The sequence below is a fragment of the Orcinus orca genome, chromosome 16 (assembly GCF_937001465.1).
Source record: "Orcinus orca chromosome 16, mOrcOrc1.1, whole genome shotgun sequence".
Taxonomy (NCBI): domain Eukaryota; kingdom Metazoa; phylum Chordata; class Mammalia; order Artiodactyla; family Delphinidae; genus Orcinus; species Orcinus orca.
This window is the reverse complement of record NC_064574.1, coordinates 23,377,158-23,394,528: the sequence shown is the minus strand read 5'-3', so window position 1 is coordinate 23,394,528 and position 17,371 is coordinate 23,377,158. Positions and strand designations below refer to the sequence as shown.

Here is a 17,371-nt window from a genome sequence, read left to right as displayed (position 1 = left end):
CACTTTAAACGGACAGTGCTGCTGGGTGGATAATCATCAGGTATGTGAGGATGCCCAGCACGGAGCCCACACGCAGTCACTCGGTACCCCCCCGAGCCCCAGGAAGTGGCTTGAGAGAAGTCACACCAGCCACCGGGTAACAATGAGACATATACAGCTTTATTTCATCATCCGTAAAAAGTTGTACTCTGACAGAGTAACGCGTTCCGTATCTCAGCAGAAGGCAAATGCTACATCTGAAAAGCCCCTTCCTAAGATCAGAACTGTGCAACCCTTCTCTATGTAACGTCTCAGTGCCCTCAAAGCTGGGCCCTTACTGGGTGGCAGCTGCTCTCACCCTCCTCCTGGTGACACTCTCTGGGTGGCTGTGACCCCCTCACATAGCAGCGGACTGAACAAAATTCTACCCGGACAGGCTGCCCTTACAGATTGGCCCCTTCCCTCCTACAAAAGGGAGTTCACACGAATAACTTCCTGAGAAATGGGTTCTATCTGACTTTCATTTAGCTTCCATTAAGTCTGCTGAAATCAAGTCTATACTGTTCCTCTCTCCCCAGCCATTTCCTCATCATCTACATAATTTTCAGGCTATACCTCTCCCTTCTGGGGCAATCGAGGGGTGGAGAGTGTTCCTCCTGGGCGGCGCTTCCTGCAGACGTCTGGTATGTGGTATCAGACACTGCAGAGACTCAGTTTTGTTCTGACAGAGGAGAGGCCTGGAATTTCGTTTTCCCCTTCCTGTGCTGAAGAAGTCCAGTGATTAAGCCACACTCACTCCTTGGGAAAAACTCCACGTTGCATCAGAACCTCATCATTCATGGGCTTCTAAGAGAACATATCCCTCCCTTTTATTCACAGAATAGTATATGTGAATTCATTTGGAGAGGAGAAGGTGGCTGGCCACCCGGGGCCTGCTTCTCTATGTAACAGGCTCCCTTCTGTTGGTCACAGTCAACCATCCAAACAGGAATTATGACCTTCCACATTCCTCAGAACTGCTCTCTCCTGAAGTCACTTTGCAGATCTTGTTGACCAATATGGAAGCGAAAGAGAATGCAATGGCCTACCCAACCTAGAAACCTGTTCTGCATATTTCCCCTAAAAACACCACTGAAAATGCAAAAAAAGAGTCCCTTTTTTTTTGTTTTTTGCAGAAGCTCTACAAGAAAGCCTGTCTAAAATCACAGAACTATGCACACACAAACACAGACACGCGTGCTCACACACATACATCAGGATCAAACAATCTTAGCTACACAGTTGGGAAAGCACAGGGAAAAGCTGGCAAGAGAAGATGTGGAGATCTGATCAGCTGAAGGTGTTGGAATGCTACAGTAATGGCATGGAAGTGGTTCTCGGTACATACAAAAAGGGGGGCGGGCAGGCAGAGAGGATGGTTAATCCAGGATACCAGAAAGAGAGAGTCAGTGGCCATGCAAGACTTAAAGATAGATAGATGCCAGTTTGCTGGATGAAGGGTTATATTATGGAGTGGCTGTCTGAAGGAGGATGGACTTGCATGGTCCAGGGGAGGAGCATCTGCTTAGCAGGACACCTCCATGGTCTGGTGTCTGTCCAGAACATCAGGAGACTCAGAGGATTCTTGAGCTCCATCTGACTGATTGCTGGTGACAGATCGGCTGAAGGCACTTTCTCCAGAGCCGATGCTACTTGAGGTGGAGTGGGTCCGTGATCGGGCGAGCCGGGTCATGCTGGCAGATGGGACTGTAAGAAAGAACCAAGAGGACTATAGGAGGGAGCCCTGGTTAAACTCAGCTAATCTAGAAGTTTCACCAAAAGCTTTACATTTCGCTTTCCCAACCCATTTAAGGTGACACCAGGACAAGACATAGCCATCCCCACTTTGCATTACTGGCTCTAGGCGAGGGGCTCTAGGCAAGGCTGCTTTAATCCTCTGGTTCTGGCTGGAATCTCAGCTGATTCTAGTCCACAGCAAAACAAGGGGAAACCTAAGTCCAGAGTATAGCCTCTTAGCTATGCCCATGCCATTCATAAGGTGATTAGGAAGGAGGCTTTGGGAACCCAAGCAGGTAACCAAAACCTGCAGTGCATGCAAGACTAAACCAAAGAAAGACGAACCACACCACACAAGGATGAAGGTGTTTCACAAACACAGTGCAAGCCCGATACAACAAGACTACCATCCGTGTCCACAGGCGACCCTTGCTACCTGGGGAGGAGACGTGTAGGAAGATGAGGTGTAGGGAGGGCAGGCGGGCTGGTCTCTGCACAGGGGGTGAGGTACAGGCTGCCTGTGAGCAAGGGCACGGGAGGTGGCTGTTTAACTCAGACTCCTGCCTACTGCCACTGCTTTGTCTGTAAGGTCCCTCCAGCTTGGCCAGGAAAGGGCCTTACCTGGCATACCCGCCCCCTGCCTATCTTTCTGAGACACGAGCCACTCCCCCAGCTGCCATTTCAACGCAGGGGTCCGAAGATGCCATCACCTGCAGTTCTCCAGGCACAGGCTCTGATGCTCCTAATTGAGAATCCAGTGTCTGGGGGTTAACTCAAGGATCAGTAAGTAGGTTGGTGGTGGTGGAGGGGCCCTGCCTATAAAGTTCCAGCTGCCGCTGTGACCCTGGCTGTTACAACCCGCTCCTTTACTCCTGGGGGGACCAGGGCGGGACCTGCAGGCTAACTCGCACAGGGCACAACGAGCCACGTTCTATCGGGCTCTCACTGCACAGGAAAACCACGGACATGCTGCGGGCAGCCAATGCAGCCAGGAGAGCATGGCTGGGAGGCAGGGGCAGGGGCCAGCATAGAGAAAGGTACCTGACTCGGTGCTCAGGTGACTGAGCTGCACATACGGGACTGGAAGCAGGATGGACACAGGAAAAGGCAGGTTAGTGACCCGACAGTGCCAAGTGGCAACCTTGGCTGCCTAGCAGACACTGACAGAACACTCTAAGCCAGGGGTGAAGTTTTATTTTAAGGCCCCAGAAAGGAGGTGAGGCCAACTGATGCTTCAGTAACATCTCAGATGTTACTTCTCTCAACTAGTCAAAGGTTTTCTCCTTCACTATGAACAGCCAACCTGCTTGGATCAGAACAGCTGCTTCCTAGGAAAGGAGAGGGACTTCTGCTCCTCCCAGAGGGATATGGGTGTGGGCTCGGTTGGTAGTGGCTCACAGACGGGGATGACACAGCCACTCTAGACGAGACATACACGAGCTGCCTGCCAGGTACAGGGCTGTACCCAGGGGCCCAGCTGCTGCCCGGAGCAGCTGCCCAATCGTCATTAAACACATTGATACCAAAGACAGGAGAAAAGTCACCCTACTGGATAAAGAGCTCTGTACCTGGGTAGAAGAGTTTTCTTTTTTATAACTCCAAGAAAGGAGCAAGTGCGGATATTCTGTGACAAATGAGAAAGCTCAGGGGTCTCACAATACAAGAGACCAGGACAGTGGCACATGATACGGACACATCCTTGGATTCACTCTAAAATATTCTGCAAGTTCATCTCCTGTGGTGGAGCAGACTTAACTGATTTAACTCCTTTTCATCTGGAGTCTCCACTTTGTTTCTCTAGTCCAGGAGTCATTAACCAGCTGAGTTCAGATGCAAATAACAACTTCAGATTCATAGCTAGGTCTGGCTAAGCTTCAGTGGTTGAAAATGTGGGCTCTGGAGTCAGACTGGCAGGGTTTGAAGCATGGCTCTGCAGCTGAATTGTTACCCTGGGAAAGGTGCTTAGCCTCTTTGAGCCTCAGTTTCCTTTTCTATAAAATGGGACTAATAACAGAACTTACCTCTCAAGGTTAAGAATATAGAGTGCCTGGCACAAAGTAAGTGCTTAATAAGCATTAGCTCATCTTTATATATATGCACAGATGAATGTTCCATGAACATTTTGGTTTCTACCTGATTTCAGGCTGGCTAGCACAGAGGTTAAGCCCTGAGAACTGAGTACTCATCAGATGCCAAAATGACCCCATTATCAATAAATCTTTGGTAGAATAGAAAGTTGTGTACTACTCACTGTAGCCCATTCCCTGCAAAAAGTACTTGAAGGCCTCGGTGAGCTTCCCGGGCTAGGGGGACAAAATAAGAAGGCATTAATCCTTGCACAGTCAGAGAGCTGGAATCAAATGGGTGCTTTTAAAAAAATCTCCTTACCTGAACTACTTGGGGGAGTCCACCACAGTCTGCCATCTAGAAGAGGAAAAATATGTAAGTCAGCTGAGACTTACGCTTAAGGGAAATGCTCTGAACATCCATGGGTCCTTTCAAACAGGACAGGATCAAATTTTAGGTTCCTTAACTTAATGTTTAACTACATCCAAGTGTCCATCTCCTCAATGCACTCTTTTTTTTTTTTAAATAAATTTATTTATTTTTGGCTGTGTTGGGTCTTCGCAGCTGCATGCAGGCTTTCTCTAGTTGTGGCGAGCGGGGGCTACTCTTCGCTGCAGTGTGCTTGCTTCTCACTGTGGGGCACGAGCTCTAGGCATGTGGGTTTCAGTAGTTGTGGCACGTGGGCTCAGTAGTTGTGGCTTGCAGGCTCTAGAGCACAGGCTCAGTAGTTGTGGCGCACAGGCTTAGGTGCTCCGCGGCATGTGGGATCTTCCCGGACCAGGGCTTGAACCCGTGTCCCCTGCACTGGCAAGCGGATTCTTAACCACTGCACCACCAGGGAAGTCCCCCTCAATGCACTCTTACACAAAGACTTAAATCCTAGCAATAACCTTGGATGTAATTTTGAAAGATTATTCAACATTTATTAATCAGTAATGCAGGGCCTAACTTTCAGGCCCATGTCGGGAATTTTCCATTTGGGTGATAGTGAAGTTAACCGCTACCTTCAACCATGGTTCTGCCTCCACCTGGAGAATGTTACTTTCAGAGTCCTCAAACAGTGTGATCCTAACTTCTCAGGGTACCACACTTTTAAGGTTCTGTCTCAACTCTACATTGTCTTCATTTCACGATTAACGGGATGTCTCCAATCAGGCACTGAGGCTGAATTCAGCCAACCTACTTGGTCAGCCACTTTCATTTCATAGTTGGATTTGGTAAGGCTGTCTCTCACTTCATAAATCTTTACAGTTGGTTATTCTCACCTGTGCAAAGATTTCTAGAGTAGAGTTTTATTAGCATGCATTGGATTACCAGGAGGACTTGTTAAAACTCAGATTCTCGAATTCCTGCCCTAGAGATTCTTTTTTTTTTTAATATTTATTTATTTTGCGGCACGTGGGATCTTCATTGCCCCGTGCAGGATCTTTAGATGTGGCGTGCAGGATCTTTAGTTGTGGCGTGCGGGTTTTTTAGCTGCAGCATGTGGGATCTTTTAGTTGCGGCATGCAGGATCTAGTTCCCTGACCAGGGATCAAACCTGGGCGCCCTGCCTTGGGAGCACGGAGTCCTAACCGCTGGACCACCAGGGAAGTCTCTAGAGATTCTTATTTAATAGGTTTGGAGCGGGTCTCAAGAACTTGCATTTCTAACAAGCCAGGTGATGCACATTCTGCCAATCCGCAGAGAACACTGCTTCTAGGGCATGATGGCCAACCACGAGGCCACCCTCCTCCTTCCAGCTGTTATGCATTCCATACTCAGATAGTAGTCTATTCAGGCTGACTGGCATTTTTTAAAAAAGAGACATGAACCTCATGGTCTCCCTTCACTAACATGAAAACTTTCTTTGAGGGTGGACTGTTATTCAGCAGATGGGATGCCACAGGAGACACAGGAATTTGAGGTTAAAGGAACAGTCAGTTCCCTGAAAATTCTACGTGTAAGATCAGGAACAAATTTTTTTTTTTTTTTTCGGTACGCGGGCCTCTCACCACTGTGGCCTCTCCCGTTGTGGAGCACAGGCTCCGGACGCACAGGCTCAGCGGCCATGGCTCACAGGCCCTGCCGCTCCGCGGCATGTGGGATCTTCCTGGACCAGGGCATGAACCCGTGTCCCCTGCATCAGCAGGCGGACTCTCAACCACTGCGCCACCAGGGAAGCCCAGGAACAAATATTTAACCTGAATAAGTATCAAATAGACCTAACTGGCCCAGACTGTATGTTCATGAAGGTTAGGAGTCAAGGTCTGATTAGAACTGTAAAACAGTTCCCGTATGCAGAGAGAATACTGGGAAAGACTGTTCCCAAGCTTTCTCTCTCAAACAGAGAATCAGTTCCATCACGCTGCTGTGGATGGGCATTTTTGCCCAGAAGTAAGCACATCTATGGCTACTGTAAAGTTGTTTTGTGCTTTTGGAAAACTGATTCAAACCTGCAACGAAAGCTAATTTGAAACCACATGCTTTAAAAAACAAAAATTCGTATTTTAGACTAGTTCACCGATCACCTGGACCCCAGAACACTCTGAGTTTTGTAACCTCAGAGCATTAACCTCATGTTATATTTCCAGGAACTATGGGCTGCTTCTGGTGGCAGCACTTCCCTTTTAATCTCACTTCAAAGAGAAAGGGAAGAAAGCAGAGGTCTTTCAGGCTGAGAAAGCAACAGTCAGAAGCATAAGATCAGTACTTAAATCTACGGTAATCCAAATTCAAAGCAGGAGGTCAGGCCCTTAAATATGTCACTAGAGGCTCCAGAAAATGTGAGCCTGGGGTACAGTCAAAACGGGGAGAAGCTTGATATTAACCCTAGAAATTCAGTACAAGAGTTACTCTCTATTTGCCCTAAGAGAAAGAAAAAATGCATCTACCCTTATCATGAGAATGTTACTGGAAGCCTCCTTATCCATACAAGGGGATTTAGCACGTAAAGAATTTCCATTCATTATCTAATTTCTCAAAACAATATTAAATAATGCTTATGACATTTTTAATGACACGGGAAGATGTTTATATGTCAAAAAGTTGAGGAAAACAGACACAGGGCTAGAAACAGCCTATGATCTTAATGATGTAAAAATGTATAGGAAAAAGACTGATGTTTTCACCAGAAGGTTACCTTTGGGGGGCAGGATTAGGGTAATTTTTATTTTATTCTTTTTTTATATTTCCATTTTTTTTCCTATTTTCCAATTTTCTACAATGAGAATATATTCAGGAAAAGAAATTTTTTTTAAGAGAATGAGAGAATCAGACAGAGAAAGAGAAGCTTTCCTTCTTTCTGGGCAACTATTCCAGAAATAAAGTAATTTGAACCACGTATAATTTACTCACTCATGGTTGGCAATGAGGAAAGAAGACACATTACCTTTAGCAAAGTTGTATTTACAGGATTCAGGCGAGAATTGCATTCAACCTTAAAAAACAGAGAGAGAGAGAGAGACAATTTTATGAACTGCTAGAAAAATAAGAAATAGCTTGGCATGAGAATGATCTTCCAAGATCAATGGCTCATTTGGAGACGGCTGAATCAGCCAAATTACCAAAATACAAAGTGGGAGACATGTTTATATGAAGTACTTTATATCTTATATTTCTTAGTAGATCTAAAAATCTGGCAAAGTTCATTTTCTGAATCCGCTACAAGTAGAGTCTTTAAAGGACTACATGTTGAATCTAATTCCTCCTACTCGCTACATAACATGGGGACAAGTTACCTACTTTAAAAAGTGAACTGGACCATGGCCCTCACCTGCTGGGGTCTTGATTTCCCGGCACAACTGGCCCTTATGACTGGCCCTTATACCCCTCCCCTGCCCATTTCTCACCCCTTTCCTGTGCCCTGGATGCAGTGGGTTTGCCACTCCTTACACCCTGATTCTCTTCTGCCTCAAGATCTTTGGCTATCCCATGTAAAGTTGAACTCTCTATGGTTCTTCTCTCACTGTAGCCATTACAATTAAGAATTACAACCTTGTACATTTACCTGTATCGTATCTCATACCTTTGTATCCACAAAGGCAGGGACCTCAAAGAAAATGTTCTGGGGAGATAATCTCCAGGTTCAACAGTGTTTTATGGTTAACCTGATTAACTGGATCTCTTCTTTACACATGCTTGCCCAAGCACACATATAAAACACTGTGCTAAGAGCGTGGAAAAGCTAGTGGGGTGGAAATGTAATAATGTAATATGAGGCAGAATGAGAAATGTAATAATGTAATATGAGGCAGAGTGAGATCACTTGAAAATTTCACTTCTGAGCTGAGTGAGAATAGAAGAATGAGTAGAATTTCTATAGCTAGAGTAAGAAGGGGCGGGCATTTGAAGGCTTCCAGAGTCAGGGGGAAAGCAAAGACCCAGGGGTTGCAAAGTGAGTGTGCAGAGCATGTGTGGGGTTACAGAGACAAGCATGGCGTGAGGGTGCACTGTGGGGAGAGGCTGGAAAGACTTGAACTGACTGTGGAAGGCAAAAAGCCACAGAGGGTTTCTGGGGTGACAGGATGTGAGTTGTTTTAGGAAAATAACCAGCAGTGGCCTGTATGACAGACTGCAGAGGCAGCGAGCCAGTTAGGGAGTTATTAAAATTACCCAGGCAAGAACCAGTAACACAGCTGAAAGTTTACTCTGGGGATTGCTGATGGGTAGGTATTCAAAACTCTTCTAAAATCACAGGATGATCTAAAAGCCAGAATCACCAAATCAAGGTTTTTGCTCTACACAAATGACAACGCAGGCAGTGACAAACAAATGTACCCGTTTACTTACTACAGAAGGTGCTCTAAAGGGCAGAATGTAAAAACCGGATCCCTAACTGCCAGGCACCGTGCTGAGAACACAGTAGACATACAATAAATATTTTCTGGAAGAATGAACTCCCAAGTCTGTATTTAATATAATAAAGCATGCTCTCCTTGGTTCATCACTTTGTAATTTCTGTAACTTTATAAGAAGTCTCCGTTTCTGGTAGGCCAAGAACAACAGTTGGTTTTTTACATGTCTACTCTCTCCCCAGCTCCAAGTGCAGAGACTCCGTCTTATTCACTTTTGTTTTCTCCACAGCATCGCGAGAATAGGAGATGCTCAAAATATGATGCTGAATGAATATGTGAGCAAGAATAGCTAGCAACAGTGACCAGAATTTGTGGAGTTTCTTCCTGCTCTTCCATGCATGGATATAGCCCTTGAATCCCTACCAACTTATGGGATAAAAGGCTCTGGGGCAGGGGAGCTGGTTTTGAATGTGTCTAGAAGAGCATCTAGTTTGTGGTACAGATGGGGTTCCTGAAGTTCTTCTCTATAAACACTGAAGGTGTGGAAATCAGAAAGAGAAAAAGATCTTATCTGTATTGGCCAACTTACACAATCTTGAAAAATAATTGGTAGTGTTGCTTTAAGTCCACATAATTTCCAAAAGGCAACTCAGCATGATTAGAGAATTCTGATTAAGGGTATTTTCTATAAACGATACTATTTTCATAAACACATTGTTTATGAAAAAATGTTTTTGATATTTTGTAGCACGTATCTCTACCTTTTTAGCCAAAAAAGATGGACCTTTACAAAACTCCTTCTTGATGAGATCTTCACTATAACTTTATTACCTTTGGGGATTTTTTTTTTTTGAGTTGAGAGTTATTCGCCTCTGTGCTCAAGCCACACTATGTATTTTACACTAGACACAGAATGTTTTACAGGGTAATTCAGGGAAGTGTGAATATATTCTATTGTCATACCTGTCTCACCCTACCAACACTCCCCCTGCCCACCAAGCTTCTCATCTATGTCTGCATCTCTGATTAATTATTAGATTCCCTTTCTAAAAGCTTTACTTCCTAATGTTTTGCTCTAAATAGGGTAGAAGTGAAGTAGGCCAAAGAAGACCAGATAATTTCACGCAGATACTTAAGTTATATATGCTGTGGGAAAGACAAGCAAGTGATAACAGACTTATGAAAAACTGTCAGCTTCATCTGTAAATACAGAAGTGCAAATTAAAACAGTGGGGTACCATTTTTAATCAAATTAACTACTAAAGAAATTTAAAAGTCCAATGCTAAACCGCATGCTGTGGAACAGGCGCTCTCATACATAGGCAGTGGCAACACACTGTTATGTCTTTTCTGGAAAGGAAACTGGCAGAATGTATTAAAAACCTTAAAGAGGTTTATGATTTTTGACACGTTATTTCCATCTCATCCCAGGGAAATGATCAAAGATACAAGCAAAGATTCTATAAGGATGTTCAACAGCAACGTTATTAATGGTGTACAATCAGGAATAATCAACAGGAGAATGGGGTTACATAAACAAGGGTGTATTTATAAGACTGAGTATTATACAGATATACTGACTTTATAGTATGGAAAAACGCTCTCAACAGTGCTAAGTCATGAGGTCCCGAAACACTGTATAGCTAATATCATCCCATCTATTGTAAAGAAAAACATAATGGCTTGTCTTTAAGTAATGGGATCATGACTTCTCCTCCTGTCCTCCTATTTACCAATTTTCTACAATGAGCACATCTTTTTGTTGCCAGTGTGCTACGTGCTTCAGGCAAGTATACAGGCTCCCAGCAGCCTTCTATATCTGTGGTGGCTGCAGAAGGCCAAGGCTGTCAGAAGTCTGACGATAAGCCCGTGGCCTTTACCTGTCCTGCTTGCCACAGAGCGAGCTCCACCACCCAAAGCACTCAAGGGCAGTCCTGAACCCTTCTGATGAAACACAGTGATCAACGAGGAATTCTTCCTCCACACTGGGTAACAAAGTGCAAACCCTGGTCTGTGTAATGAGAAATCACAAAAGCTAGTACCTACCAACTGTTTCGAGTGCGTCAGCAGAGTGTGTTACACACAATTTATTGCATTTCATCTTATTCATCTTCACAACATCAGGACATACTTACCACAGCCTCAACTGCAGGTGAATTGTCACCTACCACCAATAAAGTAGAACACCTGGGGAAAGGGAAAGTAAGAGGACACTCAGCAGGCAGCACATATACTCCACTGAAAATGACTCTGCCTGTGACAGGCAAAGATGTCGAGCAACGTAGCGGGGGAGACTGAGGGACTTACTTTAATGTCTTTGATTTGTTATCATTTTGTCCCGGAATGGGTCTTTCGATCTCCAGGTCTCTGCGTCTAGAGAAACGTAAAGGAATCAATGCACTTTTCAGGTAAAATCATGGCAACTCAGGTTACTTCCTGATTGTGAAAAACAAAATGTATCAAGAAATCTGAAAACTGCCTTTCTTTCACACAGATGAGGGAAGGGGCCCTTGTGCACTTTGTTCGGTGGCATCCTGAGTGGCACAGAGCAGGAAAAAGGGACTCTGCAGGATGCTAAAAGGAGGCAACTTCAAAACTCAATAGCAATGCTGTTGAAATCCTCAAGTCTTAAGTGTTCAATTTTCCAACTAGTTTATAGGAATAATTTCTTAAGCGGAACTTTTTTCTTTTGGCCACACCACGTGGCATGCAGGATCTTCCCCGACCAGGGATCCAACCCGTGCCCCGTGCATTGGGAGCACAGAATTTTAAGTGCTGGACCGACATGGAGGTCCAAGGGGAACTTTCTTGGGGGAACATTCTCCTGGTAACTGACAGTTCAGTGCGGTACTTAATAACCTTTCTGATTTCAACGAAAAATAAGGAGGCTTTGTTAGAGGAAGGAGCTAGAGAGACTGGGTTCAAAACCTGGCTTTGCTCCTGACCGGCTGTGTGACTCTGGGTAAGTTACAGCTGACCCATTTCCTTAATCTTTTTCCATGTACCCAGAAAGCTAGAAGGAGCTAACATTTTCACCTTGGAGAAGCTGGTCCCAAGATAAGAATTAAGCTTCTCTCCGTGTGTCACTTCTGCGTGATGACAGGACACCAGCAGAGAGACTGAATTGGGGCCCAAGACTTCTATTCTTTGCCTCCTCTACATGCATCTTTCTGTGCCACCTCAATCTGTGTGTTCTGTGTGTGTACATAACTTTAGGTACTTCTGGTCTCAAAACATCTTAAAAGTACAACTGGTAGTTGAACATGCCTGAAACAGCCCTCAATTCATGCATTGCTCTTGAAAGCTGTCTTCATTTCTGTCTGAAAGCCCTTCCCCTTCTACTGTGGTGAAAAGTACGAAAGCAATCCCATCACACAACACTGGAAGAAGTAGTTTATTTCCTCTTCTCCTTCTCTCTTAAATATCCGTTATCTTCTTAGACCTAGTCTGCATTTAAGTGAAGGAACAGAAACAACTGTACCCATTATAGGAACCCAGGAAGAGCTGCAGGTTTTCTTGGTTGATATCTTGGGCAATATGCAGTCTGTAGGTTTGAATCAGGTCCAGGTTGGCCTGCAACTCTTCCTAGAACAATGAAAAGAAGACACAGGTGAACTTCTGAGCTACAGTACAAGTCTATCTTGTTTGGTTTGCATTCTCAATGCCCAAAGCCAAAGCTCCCTGCCCATGATGGGAGATGGGGCAGAGCCTGGGGTGCCTACTTATGTACTGGTAGGCTGAATGGCTTCTTTTTTTTTTTTTTTTTTTTTTTTTTTGCGGTCCACGGGCCTTTCACTGCTGTGGCCTCTCCCATTGCAGAGCACAGGCTCCGGATGTGCAGGCTCAGCAGCCATGGCTCACGGGCCCAGCCACTCAGTGGCATGTGGGATCTTCCCGGACAGGGGCACGAACTCGTGTCCCCTGCATCGGCAGGCGGACTCTCAACCACTGCGCCACCAGGGAAGCCCTGGCTTCTTTTTTATTTGTATCAGACTGGTTCAGTGCCATATTCTGTGTTGAATGAAGGCACCAAAGAATCTATGATGGAAAAGGTCGGTAATCAACTCCAAATCAAGCACAATAACTTGGGGATATGCTCTGAACACCCTTCTCTGCAGCACAGAGGAAACTGCACTAAACTTGGATTCAAGTACTAGATGTGAAACTTAGGTTACCTAACCATTCGGAAGCCTAGTTTCCTTATTTGTGTCTTATTCATGTTCTGCCATTCTCATAAAAATAGAGTGTCTGTAAAATAAAGATAATAACCAGCTACCTGCCAGGGCTGTTTTAAAAATTAAATAAGAGAAGTTATATGGACTGTAAAGTATAAAATAAGTGGAAAGTAACATTTCTCTTATTAGCCATAAATCTGCATAATTAACTTATCTGTAACTTCATCAATATAATGGGTATAATATCTATTTATATACTATCATTTAATAATATACATTGTTGGGCTTCCCTGGTGGCGCAGTGGTTGAGAGTCCGCCTGCCGATGCAGGGGACACGGGATCGTGCCCTGGTCCGGGAAGATCCCACATGCCATGGAGCGGCTGGGCCCATGAGCCATGGCCGCTGAGCCTGCGCATCCGGAGCCTGTGCTCCGCAACGGGAGAGACCACAACAGTGAGAGGCCCACGTACCGCAAAAAAAAAAAAAAAAAAAAAAAATACATTGTAGAATTATATATTACATTCCATTTATAATACTTTATTAAGTCAATTTATCATTTATTTACTCTTATTACCAATACTATTTTTTTTTTGTTGAGGTAGGATTGATTTATAATATAATATTAGTTTCAGTTGTACCACACAGTGATTCAAAATTTTTATAGATTATATTCCATTTAAAGTTATTATAAAATATTGGCTATATTCCCTGTATAAAATTCAAGAGAAACAAAATGGTCTATCAGTAAAAAGAGAATCTCCCTCTCCACTACCCATTGTCCACTGGTCCCTATTTTGCTGGTCTTCTTGGAGGCCACCAGAACGAGTTGCTAGGTTTCTGTGTATATAAGCATATATGTACATATATGTATACACACACACACACACACACACACACACACACACACACACACACCCCAGTAAATAGTTTTAAGCAGAACAGAAAATGTTTACACTGGAGAAAAGAAATGTATCAGGGATAGTGAGAGTAAATCTAAAGCAGTGTGTAAAGGTCACCACCAGCAAGCCTTGTAGAGAAACAGAGATAAGGAGAATGAGTATTTGCATTCTCACTACTATATGGGTAAAGTGAGCCAAGAATACAGTAGGAAACTTACCAACTGGATCAGAGGCTACCTGAAACTAAAGGGCACTGGAGCCATTCCAAGAAAATGTGATAAATGCTGAAGATACTAAGAAAAGTGAACAACAAATGAACCACATGGCAATTAGAGGTGAAATGACCTATCCAGCTCCCCCTTGAAAGTCTGAAGGGGAACTTGAGCAGCAAAGTTTGAGATTAAAAAAAAGAGAAGGACTGATATTGGTATAAAAGGGGTAAAACTGGTTTAAGTGCTAATGGAACTTCTCAGGAAAAGCTGTTACGGATAAATTGCACCTCCCACTCACATTTTTTTAAAACACAAAGTGTAGTCTGCTCCACGTACCGTTCTACACTGTGCTTTTCCACTTAAAAGTACGGCAGAGGCCGTCATTCCTTATCAGGATATATGGAGCCATCTCATTTACTTATACTACCTGTTTTCCCACATGCTTCTAGTACAAATGATCACTTTTTGATTTTTGCTAATTTGATAGATAAGAAAGGGGATATCACTGTGGGGTTTTCTTCTTATTAGAGAAGATGAGATTATTAACGTTTAGAAAACTTATTTGCTTTCATTTCAAAGCAATAAGAGCAATACAAGCATTTGCTTAAATTTTATTTTTTATTTAACATCTTTATTAGAGTATAATTGCTTTACAATATTGTGATAGTTTCTGCTGTACAACAAAGTGAATCAGCCATACATATACATATATCCCCATATCCCCTCCCTCTTGCGTCTCCCTCCCACCCTCCCCATCTCACCCCTCTAGGTGGTCACAAAGCACCGAGCTGATCTCCCTGTGCTATGCGGCTGCTTCCCACTAGCTATCGATTTTACATTTGGTAGTGTATATGTGTCCATGCCACTCTCTCACTTTGTCCCAGCTTACCCTTCCCACTCCCCGTGTCCTCAAGTCCATTCTCTACCTCTGCGTCTTTATTCCTGTCCTGCCCCAGGTTCATTAGAACTTTTTTTTTTTTTAGATTCCATATACATGTGTTTGCTTGCTTAAATTTTAAATGAACTCTTCAGCCTTGTGACAACCCACTGTCTGTGACCTCACACATTTTTAATTAAACACACATTATATATATGTTGTGAGGATGTTCTTACTTTACAAAAATCATTAAAATTCTCTTCTTAGCTTTCCCCTATTCCAATGCAAACACCTCAGGGCCTCATTCTTCCAGGTCAGGCACTGTTTTGGCTAATTAACCTCACGCAGGTATCCTACACTAAGTCTCCCACCAGGTTATTTAAAATCCCCAAATGCATCTTATAATTCCTTCCTCTTTGGCTTTTGAGCAAACTATTCCCCCTTCCTGGAATGATTCCCCTTCCCCCCAAAATCTAAAATGTTGAACTTTATCCATCCTTCAAGGCCCAGCTGGGATGCCTCCACCTTGGAGCCTTCCTTGATCCTCTCCTGCCTTTGAATTCCTCTAGGTCCCTAACAGGGCCTCTCCTAAGATACCCTGACATGGTAGAAAGAGGAAAGCTTCAGAGTTAGACACACGTGGCTTCAAATCTCCCTTGATATGTTATTAGCTGCTGGTCTTGTATAAAACAATTCATTCTTCACCTGTAAAGTGGGAATAATACAATTCCCATTATGAGATTATTAGAGTGAATTGTTTAATGTACATAACACGTCTGTCTGAAATCTGTAGACGTTCAATGAAAGGTATCAATAGTTCTTATTACTTATTCCTTTTTACATGTGCCATAGCAGTATTTCTGTACATCTCATCTCTCCACAGAGTGAGCTCCTGGAGAAGAAGGGCCATATCTTATGTACATCTGTCTCTCCCAGAGCACTTAGCATGGAATTTTGTAAATTCTCTGAACTGGTTTTTAAGGTTTACAGTCAAAACCAAGCATCCTTTGTCCTCAGGAAAGTACCTACTCTATCTAGCACTATGCAGTGGAAAGATCATGGTCTTTGAAACTTCCAATTAAAGACACTGGATTAAAATACAGCTTTACTCCTTCCAGAAAAATCATAAAAATAACAGTAAATTTTTTTCTTTATAAGCCATAAACTCATAAGGACAAAGACAACAAAGAAAAGTAACAACAGCAATAACATTTTGAAAGTGGGCAAGCAGAAGGAAGACTGTAATCACCCATGGAACAGACTCAATAAGGCTGCTAGGCTGGCAGTGGGGAAAGTGAAAAAAGTTTAGTGATCATGTACCAAGGAGCCTGAAAAGGCCCAAGATCTGTCCGCACCAGTTCTCCCTGCAAGCAGACGGTAAACATGGTACAAAGGATGATTGGTTGAAAGTCCTGTTTAATAAAGACGTAACATCCGGGACTTCCCTGGTAGTGCTGTGATTAAGACTCTACGCTCCCAATGCAGGGGGCCCAGGTTCAATCCCTGGTCAGGGAACTAGATCCCACATGCATGCCACAACTAAAAATTCACATGCCACAGCTAAGGAGCTGGCGAGCTGCAAGTAAGGAGCCTGCCTGCTGCAACTAAGACCCAGCACAACCAAATAAATAAATAAATATTAAAAAAAAAAAGACATAACATCAGGAAGACATAACAATGAAAACAGATGAAGCAAAATGAAACAGAACTGAAGAGAGAAATAGAATATTCAACAACAACAGTTTGCAACTTTAATACCCCACTTTCAATTAAGGATAGAATAACGAGGTAGAAGATCACAAGGAAATAGAAGAAATGAACAACCCTATAAACCACCAGACCTAACAGACATCTACACAACACTCCACTTAACAGCAGTAGAATGAATACATTTTCTTCTCAGTGTACATGGAACATTCTCTGGGATAGACCATGTTAGGACATAAAACAAGTCTCAGTAAATCTGAAAAGGAATGAAATACTAAGAATATCCCCTGACCACAGTGGAATGAATTAAAAATCAATAACAGAAGGAAATGTGGGAAACTAAGCAACATACTCCTAAATAATAACGGATCAAAGCAGAAATCACAAGGAAATTAGAAAATACTTTGAAATGAATGAAAATACCTTATAGGATGCAGCTATGTTAATATTTAGAAGGAAATTTACAGCCGTAAATTCCTGTATTAAAAAAGAAGAAAGATCTCAAATTCATAGCTAGCCTTCCACCTTAAGAAACTAGAAAAAGGAGAGGAAACTTAAAGCAAGCAGAAGGAAGGAAATAATAAAGATGAGAGTGGAAATAAATGAAAGAGAGAACAGAAAAAGAATGGGGGAAATCAATGAAATCGAAAATCAGTCAGCTAGACTAACCAAGGAAAACAGAGGTAAAACCCAAAATTACTAAAAACAGGAATGAGAGAGGAGACATCACTATCAGCTTTACAGAAACAGAAATAATTATAAGGGAATATTATGAATACTTGTATGCCAACAAATTAGATAACCTACATGAAATGGACCAATTCCTAAAAAGACGCAAACCACCTAAAGTGTCTCAAGAAGAAGCAAAGATTAAATTAGTAATATAAAAACTTTCCATAAAGA

At 43.1% G+C, this 17,371-nt stretch overlaps 1 protein-coding gene across 5 annotated transcripts in view; it reads right to left on the bottom strand.

The window, feature by feature from the left end:
* Positions 1–137: 137 nt before the first annotated feature.
* Positions 138–17,371, bottom strand: part of NDRG3 (NDRG family member 3) — an 86,029-nt gene continuing 68,795 nt past the window's right edge. For 3 of the 5 annotated variants that reach the window (XM_033433670.2, XM_033433671.2, XM_033433673.2), the window contains 8 exons: positions 12,079–12,182; positions 10,905–10,970; positions 10,733–10,784; positions 7,193–7,240; positions 4,144–4,179; positions 4,007–4,058; positions 2,797–2,835; positions 138–1,725 (listed from right to left, as the gene is read on the bottom strand). In XM_033433670.2, the coding sequence (XP_033289561.1) occupies positions 1,544–1,725; positions 2,797–2,835; positions 4,007–4,058; positions 4,144–4,179; positions 7,193–7,240; positions 10,733–10,784; positions 10,905–10,970; positions 12,079–12,182 (579 nt within the window). In that variant the 3' untranslated portion in view covers positions 138–1,543. The remainder of the gene's footprint in view (positions 1,726–2,796; positions 2,836–4,006; positions 4,059–4,143; positions 4,180–7,192; positions 7,241–10,732; positions 10,785–10,904; positions 10,971–12,078; positions 12,183–17,371) is intronic. The other 2 variants (XM_012534106.3, XM_012534105.3) reach the window with 1 other exon arrangement.